General features: G+C 38.5%; 1 protein-coding gene across 9 annotated transcripts in view; it reads right to left on the bottom strand.

Annotated features, from left to right (window-relative positions):
* Diaph2 (diaphanous related formin 2) overlaps positions 1-10,756 on the bottom strand; it is a 980,694-nt gene extending 969,938 nt beyond the window's left edge. For 8 of the 9 annotated variants that reach the window (XM_060375359.1, XM_060375356.1, XM_060375358.1 and 5 more), the window contains exon 1: positions 10,395-10,756. In XM_060375359.1, the coding sequence (XP_060231342.1) occupies positions 10,395-10,526 (132 nt within the window). In that variant the 5' untranslated portion in view covers positions 10,527-10,756. The remainder of the gene's footprint in view (positions 1-10,394) is intronic. The other variant, XM_060375357.1, reaches the window with a different exon arrangement.
* Between the last annotated feature and the right edge of the window lie 11,652 nt (positions 10,757-22,408).

Below are 22,408 nucleotides of genomic sequence, written 5' to 3'. Positions count from 1 at the left end.
CCAATATCTCATGAATGGAGCATGGTGGTACATGCCAGTAGTCCCATTCAAGAGGCAGAGGCAAGAGGATCAGAAATTCAGAGTTAACCTCAACTACATAGAAAGTTTGAACCCAACTTGAGTTATATGATGCTCTGTCTCAAAAATAAAAAAATAAAAGAAGCTATTACTCAGCTATTAAAAACAAGGTAATCATGAAATTTGCAGGCAAATGGATGGATCTAGAAAAGATTATCCTAAGGAAAGACACACACACAACATATACTAACTTATAAGCAGATATTAGCTATATAAGAAAAGATAAACATACTAAAATCTACAGATGTAAAGATCTAAACAACATGGAGGATTCTAGGGAGGATGCTTAAATCTCATTCAGGGGGTAAACAGGATAGGAACAGAAAGCAGTGGAAGAAAAGGAACAGGAAGAGAGGCTACCACAGATATCCTCTAAAAGATTCCACCTAGTAGGGGATCGAAGCAGATGCAGAGACTCACACCCAAACTTTGGGCAGAATGCTGGGAGTCTTACAGTAGAGGATGGGGAAATAGAAGGACCTGGAGGGGACAGGAGCTCCACAAGGTAAAAAAAAATCTGGGCCCAGGAGCCCCTGCAGAGAATAATGGATCAACCAAGGACCATGCTTGGAGAGGACCTATACACCCCGTGCTCAGATTTGGCCCACAGGCAGCTCAGTCTCTAAATGAGTTCCCTAATAAGGGGAGCAGGGGCAGTCTCTGACATAAACTTAGTTACCTGCTGTTTGATCACCTCCCCAAGGAGGGAGAGGATCCAGTCAGTCCTAATGAGACTTGATAGGCTCATGTCAGATAATAGGAAAGGAGGACTCCCCCTTTTAGAGGTGGGGAATAGGAGTGAAGCCTTGGGGGGGGGGGGAGGATCTAGGAAGAGATGAGGGAGAGAGCTGCAATTGGGATACAAAGTGAATAAATTGTAAAATAATAACAATAATAAAATTAAAAATTTTAAAAATAGAAAGAACTGTAATCACAACCTTGTGTTCCTTAGGCGAGGATCTGAATTAGTGACTGTGTCAATGGCCATTTCTGAATAATTTCTCCTTAATGCTGTATTTAAGTTGTGCCTAGATTGTCTGAATCAATTACAAGTGTCTCATTTTTGAGAGGAACCATGTTATGGTAGCAATGTAGCATACTCTTCCCAGAGCAATTGAGTAACATCTTAACTAAGATTCACTAAGATGGTGCAAATGGCAATGAGTTTAAAATTGTGTTTTCTACTCTCATTCACAAGGAAGGCATCAATATCTTCTTCCCAGAGCCACCTCACACAAAACAGGTCTCCCAATTCAGTTAAGGTTCTATTCAAAACTATAGTCAAAGTACATCATTTGATAGTAAATCAGATTAAACCTGATCAGGTAATAAGTTATAACTTTGAGAGGATGCATTTCTTTTGATTCTTGGGGTTCACATTAAACAACTATGTGAAAACATATATCAGCCTTTACATGGACCAATTTTGAACTGTCTTCCACACTGGGTATCACCCACACAAGGCCAAGGTACATTGCAAGATTACAGAAATGTTTTTATGTCACTTAACCATCATCATAACCTTTTCTGTCTTCAGAATAAAATAATATAACACACACCCAAAATCTGGTAGAGGGAACTAGGAGTGAGAGAAATCTGGGGTTCCATAATAACTATTTCGGTGCTAATGCTTCCCAGTAATATATTAATTAAGTTTATATTAGTCATATAAATTTAACATATTATTATATTTTTTCAGAGCATCCTGGTATTTACAGTGTTGTTTGAGATCAGATTAGAAATGAGTAATATTTCACTTCTATGACATGTTGCTTTTGGCAAGGTTCTTAGTACTTACAGTGAAATCTAAGAGGATTATAATTATAAATTGTTCAAAAAAAGAACAAAAGATATAAGAGATTGAATATCTTTTTACTTTTAAGAGTCCCTGAAGCATAATGACTCAGTGCTATAGATAACTTCTACAATAGAGGTGATAGCTTTTAAACTTATCTTTAAGTCAGTCCCCACAACACCTGAATGACTCAGTTTCTTTAATTGTACAACATGGCTAAACTCTCTGCCAAGACAGAATGTCATACATACCTACTAATTTTTTTAACATAAAATTTTACATGCTTGAAATTGACCAATTCAAAGAGTAGACATGTACTTTAAAAATTTAGATCTGGAGAGGACAGGAACTCCACAAGGAGAGCAACAGAATCAGAAAATTTGAACACAGGTGTCTTTCCAGAGACTCATACTCCAACCAAGTACCATGCATGGAGATAACCTAGAACCCCTGCACAGATGTAGCACATGGCAGTTTAGTGTCCAAGTGGGTTCCATAGTAATGGGAACCTCCAACATAATCTGACTGGCCTGCTCTTTGATCACCTCCCCCTAAGGGGGGAGCAGCCTTACCAGGCCACAGAAGATGACAATGCAGCCACTCCTGATGAGATCTGATAGACTCGATCAGAAGGAACGAGAGGAAGATCTCCCCTATCAGTGGACTTGGGTAGGAGCATGTGTGAAGAAGGCGGAGGGAAGGTGGGATTAGGAGGGGAAGAGAGAGGGGTTTATGGGGGGGATACAAAGTGAATAAAGTGTAATTAATAAAAGTTAAAAAAATTTAGAGTGTGGGCTGGAGAGATCGTTCAGTGGTTAAAAGCACTATTGCTTTTATAAGGACCTCAGTCTGTTTCCCAGCACCATAAAGCTGGGAAACTCCAGTTCCAGAAAACTTGATACTCTTTTCCAACCTGTACACATACCATGCACACATGTGATGCATGCAAATACATTTAAGCAAAAACACTCATACACATAAACTAAATGAATCTACAATTAAGTAATAGGAAACAATCAAGTGAACAAAGTTAAGTTAACATCTACAATCACTTAGATGAAAGAACGATTAGGAAAAGGACAAAATGTATAATGCTTCAAACACAAAGGGAACTGGGGAAGAGAACAAGGAATCAATCAACATACATCTAATTATAGCATTTTACACAATAATAATAATAGGAATTTCAAATTTCAAAACAGACATGAAATTCAACAACCAGAAACACTTTTTTCTTCCAAAAATGGGTATTGAACCCAGGTCCTCATGAATGCCAGGCAAGCGCTCTACCATGGAGTTATGCCCCGATTCCATAATCACATTTGATTCAGGTGATATAAGGGCCTAACAGCAATGTATATTTCTATAACCTTATAGAATTTTCTAAGTGTGTTCTTAATGTTTGCCGTATTTTACATAATCTACCTTGTTGGGCAAATCAAACAGACAAGGCAGGATGCTTTTATAGTCCCATCTACTGAGGAACCTATGACAGGAGGATCACCTGAGGTCAGAACAGAAGTTAAAATATTGCCTGGGCAACATAGTTTTAAGATCATGTCTCAAAGAGCAAAGAAGCATTTTGGGCATGAAGCCATCTCTGACATGTCTCTCAGACCTTAATCAAAAGCTCCGATTTCTGGTATTAATGCTCATTAGAAATCACAAGAAAATAAAAGACAAAAAGGACACTGGAACCCAGGGCTTTTGACTCTACAGTTGATATTGTTTTGAAATTAATCTGAAGCCTCCTAATAATAACAGCAAACTGTTACTTGGCTCACCAATGTCAGCACCATCTCTCTGCATCAGAGTCTGGCTTTGACATCAGAAGAATCTAAACAAACAAGGGGAGGGGAAGTTTCTCATGACCCTAGAAGAGATTGTTTGAACTTCTAACTCAGAGAAAAGACAGAGGAACCAGACTTGTAGGCTCAAGCCAAAATACATTCATTTGGGATGTCAAGGAAGCCAGGATCGGGTATAGGCCAGCCTCAGGAGCTACAAAATGAATTAAGATCAGACAAGGGTCACAAGCATAGCCAAAAAGATATAAAAGAATGGACAGGAAAGTTCATCTGTCCACACTAACAACAAATATAGCATATAAAAAGTAACAATTAGGGTCTCGGGATATTGTTCAGTTTGTAGAGTGCTTGCCTAGCAAATATGAAGAACTGGGTTCAGTCCACAGCTCTGCATTAACCAGAAACAGCATGAAGAATGTAATCTCAGCATTTGAAGTAGAGGTAGATGGATAAGAAGTTCAAGATCATCTTGAACTACATAGGGAGTTCAGGCCAGCCTGGAATAAATGAAACCTCATCACCTCATCTGAAAAAAAAAAAAAAACTAGTAATGTTTTTTGTTTGTTTGTCTGTCCATTTATTTGTTTCAAGTCTGTTTTCACCAAAGTAATTCCCAATATACCTGATCTATAAAGACAAAAATTTCTAGCTAAGTATCAATAATGGGTTTATAAGAATAAACATAAACGCTGGAGAGATGGCTCAGTGGTTAAGAGTACTGACTATTCTTGCAGAGGTCCTGAGTTCAATTCCGGGCAACCACATAGTGGCTCACAACCATCTGTAATGGAGGCTGATTTTCTCTTCTGGTATGTGTGAAGAAAGAGTATATAAATGTAATTAAAAAAAAAAACTTTAAAAAAAAGAGTAACATAAAAGATGAGCCATGTCCAGAAACAGTTTAAATGTCTTTGCAAAGCAAGACCAATACATAACATTGAAACTCATGACAGCTAGATGTTCAGAAGAAGGTAGAGCCCTCAGTAAACTGAAAAAACCAATGAAAGTTTATAGCAGTTATTCTCAACCTGTGGGTCATGACCCTTTTAGGTTCTATCAACCCTTTCACAGAAGTCAAAAATCAGATTATCCTGCATAACAGATACTTTCATTGTGATTCATAACAGTAGCAAAATTATAGCTATGAAATAGCAACAGAATAATTTTAAGGTTTGAGGGGGAGGAACTGCATTAAAGGGTCACAGCATTAGGAAGGTTGAGAACACTGGTTTAAAGGAAGGAAGAGAACACTGAGGTAGGAGCTAGGCTATGAAAGCCATGTGACTCATACAAGACAAACAAGAAAGATGCTTCTGATTAGGTGAGAATACCGAAGGTGGTGCTGGGAAGGAGAAGAAATGGGATTTACAGGAAGAAATAAATTAGATGTACAGAGTACATGAGTAGCAACTGGAGTAGAGAACTGTAAATGGCAAACCACACCATGCCACTCTGCTCCTCCTGACTGGCCTTCCTCCCTCTATTCCAGCATCTCTTTTCAGAAAATTCTCCACAGTTCTAAATTTCTTTCTGAAAGACATGTAATCAGGTAACTCTCTTATTTTAATCTCTCCAAAAACTTACTCTGACTTTTAGGAAAAAAAAAAGTTGACATTCCAATGTGACAAAGATCTACTGTGACCTATAGCCCATAGACTAATAAATACAACTTTTTTTCCTGCTGTTTTTTATTTCAGCCATTTGTATCTAGTTGAACATTTTGAACATTCTTCATCAGCATAGTTATCTACCTACCTTTGCATATGTTGCCACTTTGATCTAGAATATCTTTCCCTTATCTTCTTCAATCAATAGCCCATTCAAGCCTTGGTGCACATGTCTTCTACTATTAACTTTTTTTTTTTTTTTTTTTTTTTTTTACCTCATCCAAGAATCCAATTTGATGTTGGACAGAGGACTCAGCACTTAAGAGTATTGGCTGCTCTTTCAGAGGACACAGGTATTATTCTCAGCACCCATAAAATAGCTCACAAATAACTGGATGCTCTCCTTTGACCTTCATCGGCAACAGGCATACATGTAGTGAACAGACATACATGCAGGCAAAATACTCATGCACATGAAACAAAATAAATACATGAAGATGTGTGTGTGTGTGTGTGTGTGTGTGTGTGTGTGTGTGTATAATTTGGCTAAGCAAGGGAAGCACACACCTTCAATCCCAGCACTTGGGAGGTAGAAACAGGCAGATATCTGAGTTTGAGGCCAGCCTAGTCTACAGAACAACTTCCAAAACACCTAGGGCTACACAGAGAAACCCTGTCTCAAAAAATCATTTTTAAAAAAACCCTCCAATTTGACTAAAATCCCCCTCTGTGGGGTTTGTATAACACTTTCATATAATTAACTTCCCTCTCTGCTTCACTGAACTTTTTTTTCAGGTAAGATGTCACTATATAGCCCAGACTGACCTCAAATGTGCTACCTCCAGAGTACTGGGAATACAGGTATCCACCATTACGCCTGGCCTGACAGTGAGAATTTTTTCACCAAACTTGGAAGTTATTTAAGTACTTAGTAAATATAGTGTGTACATAAAACCATTAGGCTCAGAATTTATTATGTGAAATCAAAACATAATTAATCCAATTGTAAATAAATATCCAAATACTCAGTTATATAAAACCCAGACTATTCATGTTATTATAAGTTACTAACTTAATTTCACTCTCTTAAAAAAATCAACAGCTTCAGAATGTATACAAACAGAAAATCAAAATAAAAAAAAAACATCAAATTTTGTCAAGCTACTGTATATCTACCATCTTGTGATGGAAGATGAAGGTATTAACTTCACTTTAGTAATGCCCCCCTCACCTGTACCTGTGTTTGCATAATTGCATATATTTGAAGAGTCAGAGGTCAATCTTGGGAGCCATTCATTAAAGGCACTTCCTCCTATTTTCTTTCTTTTGTTGTTTTTGTTTTGTTTGTTTTTGTTGTTGTTTTGCTTTTGAGACAGGGTTTCTCTGTGTAGCCTTGGCTGTCCTTGACTTGCTTTGTAGACCAAGTTGGCCTCAAGGAGTGTACCACTGCACTTAGCTTTTATTTATTTATTTTTATTTTTTAGAACATCTCTTTCAGGACCGGAGAGATGGCTCAGAGGTTAAGAACACTTGCTGTTCTTCCAAAGGTCCTGAGTTCAATTCTAAGCAACCACGTGGTGGCTCACAACCATCTATACTGTGATCTGGTGCTCTCTTTCTGGCTTATAGGCACACATGCAGTAGAATACTATATACTGTATAAATAATAAATAAATAAATCTTTAAAAAAAATAAAGTCTCTTTCAAAGGAATCTGGGACCCTTTTGGTTAGACTAGTCTGGTTGCCCCATATTTCCCCAGGAATCTGCCTGCTCCTCCTACCCCCATCACTGTGATTACATGTGTGCCACCAAGCCAGGCTTTATATAAGATTGCTGGGCATCAAACTCATATCCTCATGTTTGCATGGAAGCACTTTACCAACACCACTATCTCCTTAGCTACAACACTGGATTCTCTCTTTTATTATTATTATTATTATTATTATTATTATTATTATTTACATTTTATTAATTCTGCGTCCCAGCTGTATCCTCCTCCCTCATTCCCTCCCAAACCTTCCCTTCCTCCCTCACCTCCTCCCTGCCCCTTTTCAAGTCCACTGATTGGGGAGGACCTCCTCCCCTTTCATCCACTGTATTCTCTTAATGATTAAATCATTGCTTTAAATATGTAAGCTACAACTCAGAGCTTCTTCCTAACACTTCTCTAGGGCAATTTATCTTCTATTCAGTTTAACAATATACAATCCATGGTTGATAGCAAATTACTAATTAATCTAAGAGTCATGCTGTTTAATAGCATTCTGCAACCTGGGCATAACCAGAAAGTTATATAAAATTCAAAACTCTAATACTAACATACTATTCAAAATGTGTTGAGTCAGTAAAAGAACTGTCACCCTTAATAGACATAGATAGATAGATAGATAGATAGATGATAGATAGATAGACAGACAGAAAGACAGACAAATAGATAGAGCTATTAGACAGTTAAGATAGATGATAGAGATAGATAGATAGATAGATAGATAGATAGATAGATAGACAGATAGATGGAGATGGATGGATGGATGCATGGGTGGATATGGGATTTCATTACACATATCTGAAAAACATGAAGTGAATTCTATTTTATTTTGACTCACACAACCTTAAACAGAAGTCATTACAGTTATAATAAGTCAGTCTGGAAAAAGTTCTCACTGTTGGCCATCAGCAAGTTGTGGATAGAAATAACTTTGTAACTTTGCCTACTAAAAATACACTCTCCATCACCATTTTTTCAAATCCATAATCAACTAAGTGAATACAATTTTATCACAAGTCTTACAGTTTACAAAATTATTGACTCCAATGATTAAGGTGGGTTTTTTGTTCTGTTTTGTTTTGATTTGTTTTGTTTTTTAATGTGTCAGAAACTTCCATCACTGGAAGTTTTATCTCTCAACTTCTTTTTATCCCTAGCAGTGTTTCCTTGCATGGTTTCTCCTTGTCCCCAGGTTTCTTTCCTTTCATCAGTGTCTACCTCAATTCCCGAGATGTCTTTTCCTTTGCTGGCTTTTGAACTGCAAAGGCTCTTTCTTTCTACAAGTCATGGTTGCTTGTAAGAAACTAAGAAATGCCATAAAATCAGAAAAAAAAAAAATACAGCCAATTTTCCTCATGCAATTTGAAGACTTTTGAACCCCTAACAACATAATAACTCAGATAAATAATTTATATTGCCATACTGCCATTTTATAATCACACACAACTCCTTTACACACACTTGCAATTGGGAATTAGTATAGCAAAACATAATACATAGCATTTTTTTTAATTTAGTTTAAGGTCTTACCAAACTTTAAGAATTCCAGGTGAACTCTTTCCTACAAGGTTTACCAGATCTTATTGTTTGGTCAAATTGTTTGCATTAAACTGTACCATACAGCATTCCTGTTTTTATTAGCTGTGACATATTGGTTTACAGAAATCATGTATTTAGAAATTATGTATATACAAATCATGCTCAAAAGTTACACTTAAGTAAAAATAAAAGAAGAAGAAAAAAGAAAATTTATGTCAGTATTATGCTCTGGGTTCCAATATGTGATCTACTGTATCAAGCTATATTCACTGTGGAACAGTAAAGTTAGCTAGGAACTGAAAATGATACTATCTCATAATTATCTAGTTACCTTGTCAAATCAAGTAAAACATAAAAGATAAAATAGATCAAAAAGCCCAAGATTAAGAAGACTATTATCAAGGATTTAATACTAATAGAGATAAATGCTTTTCCTTTAGTATCCTTAAAAGTGGAAGAGTCTTGGTAAATGAATAAAACTATCCCTTAACTTTTATTTTTAATTAAATATACTTATCAGAGCAGTTTGTACTGGGGCCAATGGGAGGAAAAAAGGGAAACAGTAGGATCACTCTTTGACCACAAACTAATAAATTTCAAAGTCATTTAATCAAAATTTATTTTGATTGAATTGAATTGATGATATTTTAAATTTAAAATATTAATCTAGCCCAAGTCCTTTCCTACATAATGGAAGACTTTATATGTCCTAATGTTTGAGCCCTGTTTTCCTCTATGGACAGTCCATAATAGGAAAGCGAACAGGAGCCAAAAGAGAAGTGCAAGTCCAGACCAAATGGCCAGATGCCACAGGAAATGGTTTGAGTTGCTTGTCACAGACTCACCCTCTCTTATAATCAAGTTGGTGCTTACAACTGAAATGTAAATGTACAATATGTGGCTTGTGCTTGGGATGTGGACTAGGAATCTTCAGTTCAAAGGGCTCATGAGAGGTAGAAGTTTATTTGCTGAATCTGTGCAGGAAACCCCTTTCTCCTCCTTCCACTGAAATTAGAAACTTTATGAAAAGAGGAACCCTTTTAACTGATGAGTTGAAGAAACCCCAGTATTTCTCAACCCAGTAAGTACTAGGCCCCATAGATCTCTTGCCTCTTGGCAGGAAATGAACTACTACTACTCATCTACACTGTCAGGATTGTGAGACACTAACCCGGTACTTAACTGCTTTTGAGCATTCTCAACTAAATGGAAATACTGTGTTGAGATGGTTAAGAGGACCTTGCCCAGCCTCCAATTCCCATGTTCCCCTCAAGCTCCAGGCTTCCAAAGAAATGTTTCTTGATCGAGCACAAGAGAAGAAAGAAGGAGGGAGCAAACATAGGCAGGCGCCTCTTAGATTTCTGGCAAAGTCGAAGGAACAGGGAACCTAAGTCGGGCTTGTACTGATTTACATAGCTAAGCAGGAGATACCCTTGCCCCAGACCCCAAGTGTTATGAGGCCAAGTAGCAACTGACAAGACGTGGGAGGGAAATGGAATACCGCAAAGAAGGTTCGCGCCCACAAGTTAGACAAACAGCTCTACCCAGTACTCTAGGACAGGACGCGGGGTGTCCCCAAGTCGGGGTGGGGCCTTTCTCCTCCGCAAACTGACAAGAGAAAGGGCCGGGTTAACTGGAGAAGGGTGTTCTTCCGCCCCCACGCCGTCTCTGTTTCCCGGAGTTGAGCGGCAGTTGCCGTTGGGGGGGGGGGGGGTGTTGGGTCCCCAGCGTGTTCCACGGCAGGACAATCCGGGGCCCATGGGTCCCGGAAGCCAGCGAGGATTGCGGAGCACTTACCAATTTGGGTTTGTTTTTCGTCTCCTCTTCGTTGGCCGCCCGGTTCCCCGCGCCCCGCTTGTTGCTCCGGCCCACGCTGGGTTCCTCGCCGCCACCTCCAGCTCCCGACGCCAACGCCCCGTGCTGCTCCATCTTTCTCTGGCCCCGTCACCTGCTGCCACGGAACTCTCCGTCTCTTCAAGGGCAAAAGCCCCTCAGAGCGCTTCGGATGTCCCGCGTCCACGGACAGAGAAGGTTGCCCGCCAAGCGCCTTTCCCAGGCCCCTGGCTCTCCCCAGTCCCAGGCAACCCCGACGCAACCACGCTGGTGCCACCACTCAGCGCTGGGGCAAGCCCTGCCCCTAAGCAGCTGCAATCACCACGGTCGCCTCCGCCCTCAGGGCGGTGTTTAGGGTGGAGGAAAAGTAGGTGCCTGTCTCTTTAAGAGGGCCTCCTACACGTGATTCATCCATGTGCCCTTTGTCAGTCACCCTGGCGGGTGCCTAAAGCTGCTTCCTACTCATGATACTAAGCAGGCTGGGCTCTGCCAGAGACTGGAGTCTACCAGAGGACATTCTGTTGCGGTTAAGAACTGAATTTCACTTCCTAGTTGTCTAGCACCAAGTACTATTCTAGACAGAAAAAGGAGAACCCATTTTAGAGATAGGAAAACTGAGTGAAGAGACTTCTCATTTGCATTTAACTGACTAGGCCACCTGAATCTCAGCTTTCACTGTTGTTGGTCAGTGCATCTTCTCTAGGCAGAGGGCCCCCAGGGAGTGTGTTCTTGCTTCACTCAGTGGGAAGGTTTAATTAGCAAAGTAACTGGCAAGGTGTAGGAAAACCACCAGGAGTTCTGATTAATTGTCTAGACAGATTGTATGAGCCAAAGTGGAAAGAGTGGGTGCTTCTGCTGCCATGATTATTTTGTGGCGAAAGAAATACAATCATTGTTTTCTTCTCGGGCTGCTAACAGTTCCCCATGTGATATTAGGCTTTTTAACCAAAGTACCTATTTATAGGTCACTATTGAACTAAGTTTGATCTTTGTTTTCCCAACCTAGTTTAGGTTTAGGTTATTGTGAATAATAAGTAAGATCTTATGTATTGAAGCTTTGTTTAAAAGGTAAATCTCTACACTATTGCTGGTGTTTTTGTGTAGCACCACCAAGCAGTATACATAGTCTTCAGCCCAAGCACTGTACCTACTATTTTATCCTTAGGAACTAGATTTTCACATTCTTTTCCAAAGGGACCCTTACAAAGGCAGGATTTGAAGAAACAGCCAAACCATCATAGAATTAGGAACCAAGTGCTGGGGAAGCCACTTGTAAAATCAACTTGAAGACCAAAGCCATAAACATGTCCATACCCTTGTTAATGACAAAAGTAACTTTGAGCTGTGAGTTCTTTTGGCCTTGTCCAATTCAATTTGGCCAGCCTGGTCTACAAAGCAAGTTCCAGGCTAGCCAAGGTTATATAGTAAGACCTTGTCTCAAAAAACTAAATAAACAAAATAAGAAACAGGACAGACAACAATTGAACATTGTACATTGGATAATTATGAAGGCTCCTACTTGTACACACCACCACCGTCATTGTTTTAAACAGTGGAGGGAAGGAAGTTGTAAAAGCATTGTAACATGAATTAATTCTCCATGACATGTATATGAACTTGAAAATGAATTTATATGCTTTGAATGCAATGCTGGCTTTCATTGTCCTCAGGCTGGGCTAAGTTACATTTGCTAACCAATTAGACACCTATAAAAGGTTTGTAATCTCTGCAAAAAGTGGAAAAATGTGTTCCTAATTATAACTTACATTTGGATTTTGTGATTATCTCAGACCCTGTTTTAAGTCTTGCCATTTGTTTTACAGCATTTTGCTATATTTAACGTGAAATGAAGATTATAAAACAAATACACAAACAGAAACTTTCTTTTTTCAGGAGTCAGGGTCATTGGTTTCTCTTGGAAACTAACACACACAAAAAAAGAAAACAGTAGCCTCAGGCAAGAATATTTTGTCCCTTAACTCTAAGCCTAATACATCAGCAACTGCTGTCTTAGTGCTGATCTCACTTTACCTACATTCCTTTAATTTTTTTTTTCCTTCTTGTGACACACAAATAAGCTTATGAGGAAAAACAAAAATGTCTTTTCTCTGGTACTGAAGAAAGGAGGTTATACCCATCAGCTAGAATATTAAAAGTATACTTTAGACACAGTGATTCCCCAGTCTCTCCCTCTAGTTTCTCAGGAGTATAGCATCGAGTTCTAAGTCAGCTATCAGAAAAAAAAAAAAAAAATCTTTCTTTAAATCAAACTTATAGACCTCTAAACAGTCTGTCATTCATAGAAAAATTAAACGAAACACAAATTAGAGGAAAAGTGAGGGAAAAAAAAGACATCTTCAAGATCACAGCAAAAAAAAAAAAAAAAATTATAAGTCAATCGACAACTAAAAGTAACCAAGTATTTGCTAAGCATATGTTATGTGGCTAACATCAAACTAGATGTAATGCACATTCAAACAATGGGGAGAAGAGGTACTGGTTTGTCTGCTGTAATGTCATGTGTATCTTCATAAAGAAGCTCTGGGTTTTTGATTGTTTGTTTAAAAAAGCAACAGACTACAAATAACAGGACCTCTAGAAAATAAGGTTAAATAAAATTAAATGTAAAACAACTTTGAAACCAAAGCATTAGCAAAATAAAAAGCAACCAAACAATAAAACCCAATAGCTATCCTAGTAAAAAATACTCTGGTAATTTAATCTTCACTGACATTTGAATGTAGTAAAAGTTATCTATGTAATGTCTCCCCATCCCCTTGTTTGTCACCACTGGCATTGAGTTTTAATAGATGCCATTATCAGAATTTTAAATTGAAGAGCAATCAACTTTTTAAAACACATGGTGAAAGGTCTTTCCAGCTTCAATGCGTATTCATTTCATATGGTTAAAAACTTAAAGGTTGAAGCCATTAAACCAATCTATAGTCATGCTTAAGATAGCATTTTACTCTGGATTCTTCACTTTAAACTTCATGTATGACTAAGTCATCTTGAGTATGTGGAAGTAGACTTCTCCTTAGTTGGAAGCTTAAAGTGCTAAGAAAATTCATAAATGAATCAATTGGACTTTCAGATTATTTTGACATCATTCTCTACTTTACTGATTGCTAAAGTACTATTTGTCTTACACAAGACACTTATAATGGAACAACCTATTAAACCTAAAAATCTCTGCCATCATTCAACCTAAAATCTACTTGAGAAAAGAAAAAATAAAACAAACAAACAAACAAAAAATATTTTTCTCTTGTGAGAACAAAGACTTAAATGTGCTATGGTAGCCACCATTTTTAATCAGAGCACTTCAGAGGTGAAGGGAAGCCCTTGCAACATAATGAATTCAAGGTCAGCCTAGGGTACATGAGAAAAAAGAAAGAGAGAGAAAGAAAGAAAAGATGGGAGAGAGAGAGAGAAAAAAGAGTATTGTTCTAGCTAGTTACATGTAAACTTGACACCAGGTACAGCCATTTTGAAAGAGGTAACCTCAGTCTAGGAAATGCCTCCCAAAAGATTGACCTATGGGCAAGCATGTGGTACATTTTCTTGATGAATGATTGATAGGCATTGGTCATCCTGGGTGCTAAAACAAAGCACCCTGGGTGCTAAAAGAAAACTGAGCAAGCTGTGGAGAACAACCCAATATGCATCCCTCCTTCATGGCCTCTGCATCAACTTTAGGTTCCTGCCCTGTATGAAGTCCTAACTTTCTTTGGACCTGGAAGTATAAGATGAAATAAATGGTGTCCTCTCCAGGTTATTTATGGTTATGTTTTTTTTTTCATCACAGCATTAAAACAGGTAAGTGCAGAGGCAGGAAAATTATCTTCCTAACTTGGAGAACCAACTCAAAAATACAGGATACTAGAGTGAAACAATAAGACCGATGAGGCCTAGAATAGATGAAGTTTTCTAGGAGAATTTCTTATGATGCTGAAATTAAATCAGAAATCAGATGTGAAAAGGCAAAGCAAAAAAAAAAAAAGGAAATAAGGAAAAGACATGATGATGACCATCAGTGAACACGATGTCAGTGAACCTATGCTAGAGTAATAAGAACATGGGTAATAATAATACTGGGAAACATGTTCATCTCCATAATCTTTTCCCAGTATGCAAACAGATTGGAGTGTAAGACTCAGTGGTATTCACTGATAAGGATCTTTAGCAAGGAAGTTATAAAGCATGAAGTGTTTGGGGAGCTCTTTTGAAAATAGTACTTGAAATAACTTTGAAAATTGATTTCCAAAATGATGTTTCCTTTAGTGTGGATTTCTTTTTTAAAATAAATAAAGTAAACAGAACTCTTCACAGAACCTCAGAATATGCAGCAGATCCCATTCAAGCTGACCTGTTGGGTTAGTTCTCCACTTGGCTTCCCTGCCACGCCCTAAGGAATCCCTTTGAGTCACCAGTGCAAAACTCTGACTAAAGCTAGATAAAGTCCAGAGGACTGGGACTAGAGCTGCCTCAGAGGAAATATAAAAATGGCTCCAAGAACCTTTTAAAAGGAACAAACCATTTCTCCCAACATATTCTATATAGGAAACAAAGGAAAGGAACTGTGAATAAATAACAATTAGAAAATACTGCCTCAGGGAAGTAAAAGAACAGAGGTAAACTGGGACATATCATCTCAACAGATGCTTGTTCTTGGCAGGCAAACCCCAAGTGGGTTCCCTAGTAAGGGAAACAGTGGATGTCTCTGATATCAACTCAGCGGCAGGCTCTCTGTTCACCTCCCCCTGGGGTGGTGCAGTCTTGCCGGGCCACAATGGAAAACAATACAGCCAGTCCTGATGAAACCTGATAGACTAGGGTCAGATGGAAGGGGAGGAGGACCTCCTCTATCAGTGGACTAGGAGAGAGGCATAGGAGGAGAAGAGGGAGGGAGGATTGAGAGGAGACTAGGAAGGGGGCCACAGCTGGGATACAAAGTGAATAAATTTTAATAAATAATAAAAATTTTTATAAAAAGAAACAAATTACCAGTCTCTTGAGGGGACTGACTATACATATGCAAAACATGACAAAGCACTACTTCTAAAGGAACTAGTGAAGTAGACAAAGTCTATGAAATTAATGGAGGCAGACAGAAAAATGAAACTTTTATCTGCAAAACCTAGTCACATCCCTGGATCGCTGAGAAAAGAATTACAGCTTGTGGACCTACAGCTGCAGATCCACAAGCTAAGCCACTGTTACCAGGAGCAAGCTGGGCCCCAAAGAAAGAAAAGACCAAAAAGACAAGGAGGCAAACACTAATAACTGCTGAGGGCCATTAACTTGGAGATAAATGTTAATGGTTTGGGGAGTGAGAGCAAAGTTGCAAAGGCACAGATCCACACAAATTTTCCCAGATGACAAGAGTACCTAACTTCTCCTTGGGGATGAAGGTGTAGAACACCAAGCCTGATGGCAAGTTTAAGAATTCCCAACCTGTGGTTTTATATACTATATTAAAAAACAATCTTATTACTTCTAACAGAGAAAAAAATATACTTTTAACAAAAACAGGCCTCCTTTTTCTGCATTCATCAAAGCCTCAAGGTGTTTCCCAAGAGTGGCAGATCTCTGTGAGCTTCATGCCAGCCTGGCAACACTGTGAGAACCTGTCTCAAGGGGAAAAAAAAGGAAAATATTAGTTACAGCTGTGGAAGTACAATCATCAAAGAATAGCATATAGGGCATTGTTTCTCAACCTTCTTAATGTTGCAACCCTTTAAGATACACTTCCTGATGTTGTGGTAACTCCCAACCACAAAATTATTTTATTGCTACTTCCCAACTGAAATTTTGTCTTTGTTAAAAATTGTAATGTAAATATCTGTGGTTTTGATGGTCTTAGGTAACCCCCTGTGAAAGAGCTGTTCATCTATCAAAGGGGTCGTTACCCACAGGTTAAGAACCCATGAGGTAGAAGCTAATGAGAACAAAGTCTTTGAGAAGCTGAATTTAAATGTAGATAATGAAGAAAAATCATCTAAGGCAAAGGCATAACACTGTTTATTACTCATCATAGGGTTCGATATTTTAGTACTGAATGATGGTCAAGGATGACGGAAAAACTGTAAATACCATGACACAATAATACAGATTGGAAGTCTAAGAAGAGAAAGATTTTCTTTACTGCTGCCAATATGTAGAAATACAAATGCATTCATTTTAATAATGACAGAAAGATAATATGAATATGAGAGGCCACATTATTTTGTTTTTTCAAGTACATTACTTTTTATTTTATGAAGTTATTTTTTTCTTTTTGTCATTTCTAGAAAGCTGAAGTTTCCATTTAGGCAGTGAGTTGCACAGTGGAAATAAGTTTAAGACCTTTATTTTGATTCTAGATAGCACATTTAGTTCGTAACTTTTCAGTGACTGACTTTGAGGGCTATTGAACATCCAGATGTTTTATTCTAAGGCTCTAAGAGATGAGGAATTTTAGCCGCACTAGCCAGCTTTGTACATTGCAGCATTCAAACAGAAATGGACTTGATAACAAGCCATGAAAATAAAATGGCAGTTAATATGAATAGTGTTGCCTTAGAAGTATGGTTCTCAGACTATGCCCCTCTCAACCAAAAGTATTAGCATTACATCAAAATTTGTTAGAAATAATTCCCTTTTGAATTTTTATTTTACTTTAGGTATATAGGTGTTTTACCTGCATGTGTATCTGTGTACCATGTGCAAGATTGGTAGCTGTGAAAGCCATAAGAGGGTGAAATATCCCCTGAAAATAGTTACAGATAGTGGTGTCATGTGGGTATTAGAAATCTAACATAGGTCTTCCTCAATGGAAGAATATCCAGTGCTCTTAACTGCTGAATAATCTTTCCAGCTCCAGAAACAAATTTTTTTAGGGACATTGTTTCATATACCTAGGCTAGCTTCAAACTCTCTGTGTAGCAAAGGATGACTTTGAACTGCTGATCCTCTAGCCTTTATGTAGTATTAAATATATTAAAAAAGTGTTGGGCTATATAATGTTTATTATTAGCCCTAAGATTATCACAGTGGTATTATCTAACCCACTATCACAAATAATAAGACACAGATATCTGTTAGATTTTATTGTTAGTTGTCTCATTTACCTTGAGCAGGCCAGATATTTCACCTACGCTGTCTCAATAACCTTGCCTTCCATCTCTCAGCCCCCATCCGATGCCATCACAGTAATCCTCTTCATCTGCTCTACCTTCCATCCATGATCTCATGGTACTTGCTTGTATTTTTCATCTGGGCTTTTTCATGCCATTATTGGAGTCCTTCCTCTCTGTCCATGTGTTTTTTCCCCTGACACCAACCCAACATGGCATCCTCCTTCCTCCTCTCTTCCCATCCACCTGTTTCCCATGATTCTGCTGTCTCAGAAGCCCGGGAACCTTAGCCACACCTACCCCATTCTGCCCTGCCAAGGTATAGGTCATTTAATCTAACAATCAGGTTTGTTTTAGGCAGGTTTACAAAACAAGGATAAGTGTAAACAGATCGTGAGGGCCAGTAACACACATCAGACCAAGCTCTAACATCTCTACCTCCTAATCACTGGGATTATAGGTGTGTATGTCACCATTCCAGAGTCTATGATGTGTTAGCCCCAAACAAGGGCTTCATGAGTACAAAGGATAAATTCTACCAACCAAAATACATTCTTCAGGTCTTGTAAATAAAAATTTAGCCTTAACCATGACCCACTACATTTAAAACTCTAACAAGACCCAAAAAGCTGGTTTTCCAGATGATTTTGATGGGCTGATGTTTGAGAATTCCTTAGCATATTAGCAATAAGCAAGAAGACTAGAGAAAAGAATAGAAAGAATTAGGCACTAAGCAATGGAGATGTGCTTGAAGTAAGAAGGTAAAAAAAACTACTACTGACTGCCTTCTTGAGTACAATTCTTACACACAGTTATTGTAAAAGTACCCAACTGCATATTTAAAAGGCAGCAATATGTTGAGTGGAGTGAGAAGCCTAATGTTTAGTGAGGGCAAGATCATAGGGGTCCAAGGTATAAGAAATGAATCAAAAGCAAACCAACAGGGCTTCTCAGGAATGGGACAAATGTACACAGGTAAAGAACAGATGAGTAGAGTGATGAATCTGATGCTCCGGTCACTACTCGAGAGAAAAACAAGCAGCTCCAAGCCTGGGAACAGGGTCAAGTGCAGGAGATAAATTGAACATATTTCTGTTGTCCCAACATTATCTGAGTGGGTTTTGAAATGTAACTCTGCTCTTTCCATGGGGAATATTACCTATAAAACTCTCATTCCATGGGGAATATTGCTTATAAAACTTTCGTTCCATGTACAGCCCTCAACTAAACGGAATTTCTCATGCCAGCGGAAAATGGGAATGGTTCTGTAAGAAAGTATGTACCTTTAAATCAGACTCAGATGGTTTGCAAACAAGGCTTTGTTACAAGTCATATATATTTGCTAAGAGATGTCCTGGTTATCAGAAAAAACAAAATCTGGGAAAGGATGTTACCTAACATGTGTAGAGACCCACATGTTTGCAGCCACAGACCTGGAAACCTATATCAAACATGTTCACTCTGGTTTTGGTGCAGTGGGAAAGAATAAGGCAGTTGTTATTCATGTTGGTGGTTCTTAAGTATCTATTTGGGCAGGTGAGGCAAGGCAGAAAGAAATAATATGACAGGGCAAGACAATGCAAGGTTCCTCAATCTTGTATTCTTGCTGAGGCCAGTTCAGGTTTAACTAGAATTTGATCTACTTGAGGAAGAGGATGCATCCAGTCTTGATGAAATTGATAGGCTGGAGTTAGTTGGTACAAGAGAACGGCTCCCCCTTTCTGAGTACTAGGGGAGAGGGATGAAGGGAAGAGGGAGGTAGGGAAGAGGGAGAGGTCTATGATAGGGATATAAAATGAAGAAATTAAAACTGATATATTTAAATCAAAAGAAAGAAAAGTTGAACCTTTGGGACATGCAGGCAGTTTGAATCCGTTCTCAATAAACAGGATGCCAGCTGCTTTATGAGAATGCAGGCTTTTGCTATCTGTATTGTTACAGGTCACCCACAAGGGAAGACCACTCAGTTTTTATTCCAACTGGCTGGGACCATACCCAGGTATTTGGGGATCTATGTTCAACTGCAAGTGTGCAGAACAAGGATTTTTGAAGGCAAATCCTGTGTCTAGGCATCTTACTAGGCAGCTTCAGGGGGTCTTTCACAGAAGTAAGCAATTTAACAGAATCTAAGACGAGCTGTAGGAGGTTCTGCACAAACAAGCTCAAATAAATTAGCTAGGACAGCCTGACTTTAGGTTCCTAGAAAAGAATTGGGTAATTTTCCTTGGGATCCTTACACATTAATAGTGGAATACTTCAGTACTCCATTCTTGCCAATAGACATGCCATCCAGACATAATCTCCCTCACCACACACACATACACTTAAAAACAAATATATATTATATAATCCTGAACTGTTCCCTGAAATATAATTGGCATACAGTAAGTTTCACATATTCAAGTGATATTTATATAAAACTTTGCATAATGTCACTTTAATAAGGAAATTGAATACATCCAGCACATCAAAAATTTCCTTGTCAGATTTCTCCCTCCTATCCTAGTCTCATGGCTGATAAAGAAGAACTTAACACTGAACTACATATTCAGCCCAGTTTTTTGGAGGAATGACTTTTTTGTTTATTTTTCTTTTTATTTTTTTCTTCACAATATATTATATATCCCAATTGAAGCCCTCTCCATCAACTTCTCCAGTCCCACCCTCCCTCCCTTTTCCCCTCACCCCCTTCCACTAGTCCACTGAAAGGGGGAGTTTTCCACTATTGTCATCTGCCCATAGCTTGTTAAAATCTCATCAGGACTGCTTGGATCCTCTTCCTCCCTGGCCTGGCAAGGCTGCACCATCAGGAGTGAGTGATCCAGAGAGCAGTCAACTGAGTTCATGATAGAGGCAGGCCCTGATCCCCTCACTCAGAGATCCACATGGAGACTGAGCTGCCAATCTGCCATATCTGCATAGGAAGTCTCGGTCCTCTCCACACATGGGGAGGACTGATTTGCTTGTTTGTTTGTTTGTTTTTATTCTGTGATTTTCTTTTCTTCTTCTTCTTCTTCTTCTTCCTCCTCCTCCTCCTCCTCTTTTTCTTTTGCTGGTTTATTTAAGACTGTCTAGAACTCATATATATGTGTCTAACTCTGCCTTCCAAGTTCTGGGAGTAAAGGTATGTGTCACCATGACTAATATAGTACAGGTTTTTCATTTAATTCATTTGTTGCTGCACATTTTCTGGGAGAGGAGAAGGAGGAAAAGAGGAGGAAGAAGGGAGTGCAAAGAAAGAAAGAAAAAAAATAACCAAACAAAGAAACAGAAAGGTGGATGTTTATGTTAACACATATTCTTCTATATAAATCTGGGTTTTTTAATTGCTTTTGAGAAAAATCCTAGGAGCCAAGTGGCTGAATCAGAGGATAGGTGTATATGCGTAAGTCATGAGGAGACTAGCAAAGTGCTTTCCAAAAAGATTGTGGCATCTCTTTCAGTTGCCACTAGCAATGTATAATTGTTCCCATAATCGTGCATCCCTGAAACTCAGGACCATTCTCTTTCAACTTTAGCTTTTCAGAGTTTTGGCTATCCTTTTCATTTGCTTTTCCTAATGTGTATTGATTTTGAAAATATTTTCAGTTATTTGTTTGCTACCCCAACTGCTTTTGTAAGGTGCTTGTTAAGATGTTTTGACTAAATTTGTGACTGACATATTTTCCATTATTGGATTTCGAGATTCTTTTCATAGTCTTAATGCAAGTCCTTTATTTCTACAAGCCTAAGACTTATATAATTCCATTTAAAAATTATTATTTATTACAATCTATTCAGTTTGTATTCTGGCTGTTGTCCCCCTCATCTCCTCCCAGTCCCATCCTCCCTCTTCTCCCCCCCCCCCCCACCAAGTTTTTCCCTTAGTCCACTGAGCGTAGGCCCTCCTCCTGTGCTATCTGACCCTAGCCTATCAGGTCTCATCAGGGCTGCCTGGATCCTCTTTCTCTGTAGCCTCCTGGGCCACCTAACCATGGGGAGTTGGTCAAAGAGCTGGCCACTGAGTCCATGTCAGAGACAGCCTCTCCTCCCCTTACTAGTGAAGCCACATGGAGACTGAGCTGCCCATGGGCTACATCTGAGCAGGACACAATGGAATACTACTCAGCTATTAAAAACAAGGAAATCATGAAATATCCAGGTAAATAGATAGAACTAGAAAAGATCATTCTGAGTGAGGTAATCCAGAAGCAGAAAGATATACATGGTATATACTCACTTAGAAGTGGATATTAGCCATATAATATACGATAAACATATTAAAATCGATAATGCCATTTTAATTGTAACTTTTACAAAAGAAAGGGTTTTAATTATGATAGAGCATGACTTACAAACAATATTAGAGACTATACATTAGGTATGCTATCTAAGAAAACTAACTAATCAATCTAGCTCAAACTATTAAAAAATTACTCCTGTTCTTTCCTCTAAATATCTTAATTTTGATCCCAGAAACCTGTGTGTGTTAGGTAAGCTCTCTACCACTGATTTCTATTCCCGTACTTAGTTCAAATTCACAGAGATCAGTCTGCCTCTGAGTGCTGGGATTAAAGGTGAGCACCACCATGTCTGGTTTAGATTTAATATTCTTGCCACTGATTTCTCATTCATCATACCAAAGGACAGTTTTGGAAAGATAGACAAACTCAACTTTACAAAAATTAAATGTTTTTTGTTTCAAAAAACACCATTAAAAATAAAATAGCAGGTACATATTGTTGACCTATGCATATATGTCTGCAAGACCTAGTGTTTGAGGAAAGAATGGGGTAATGTCCAAGTGGGTTCCATAGTAATGGGAACAGGGACTGTCTCTGACATGAACTGATTGGCCTGCCCTTTGATCACCTCCCCCTG

Source organism: Meriones unguiculatus, chromosome X (assembly GCF_030254825.1).
Source record: "Meriones unguiculatus strain TT.TT164.6M chromosome X, Bangor_MerUng_6.1, whole genome shotgun sequence".
NCBI classification, from domain to species: domain Eukaryota; kingdom Metazoa; phylum Chordata; class Mammalia; order Rodentia; family Muridae; genus Meriones; species Meriones unguiculatus.
Note: the sequence above shows the minus strand (reverse complement) of the source record. Positions and strands in the feature narration are given on the sequence as shown.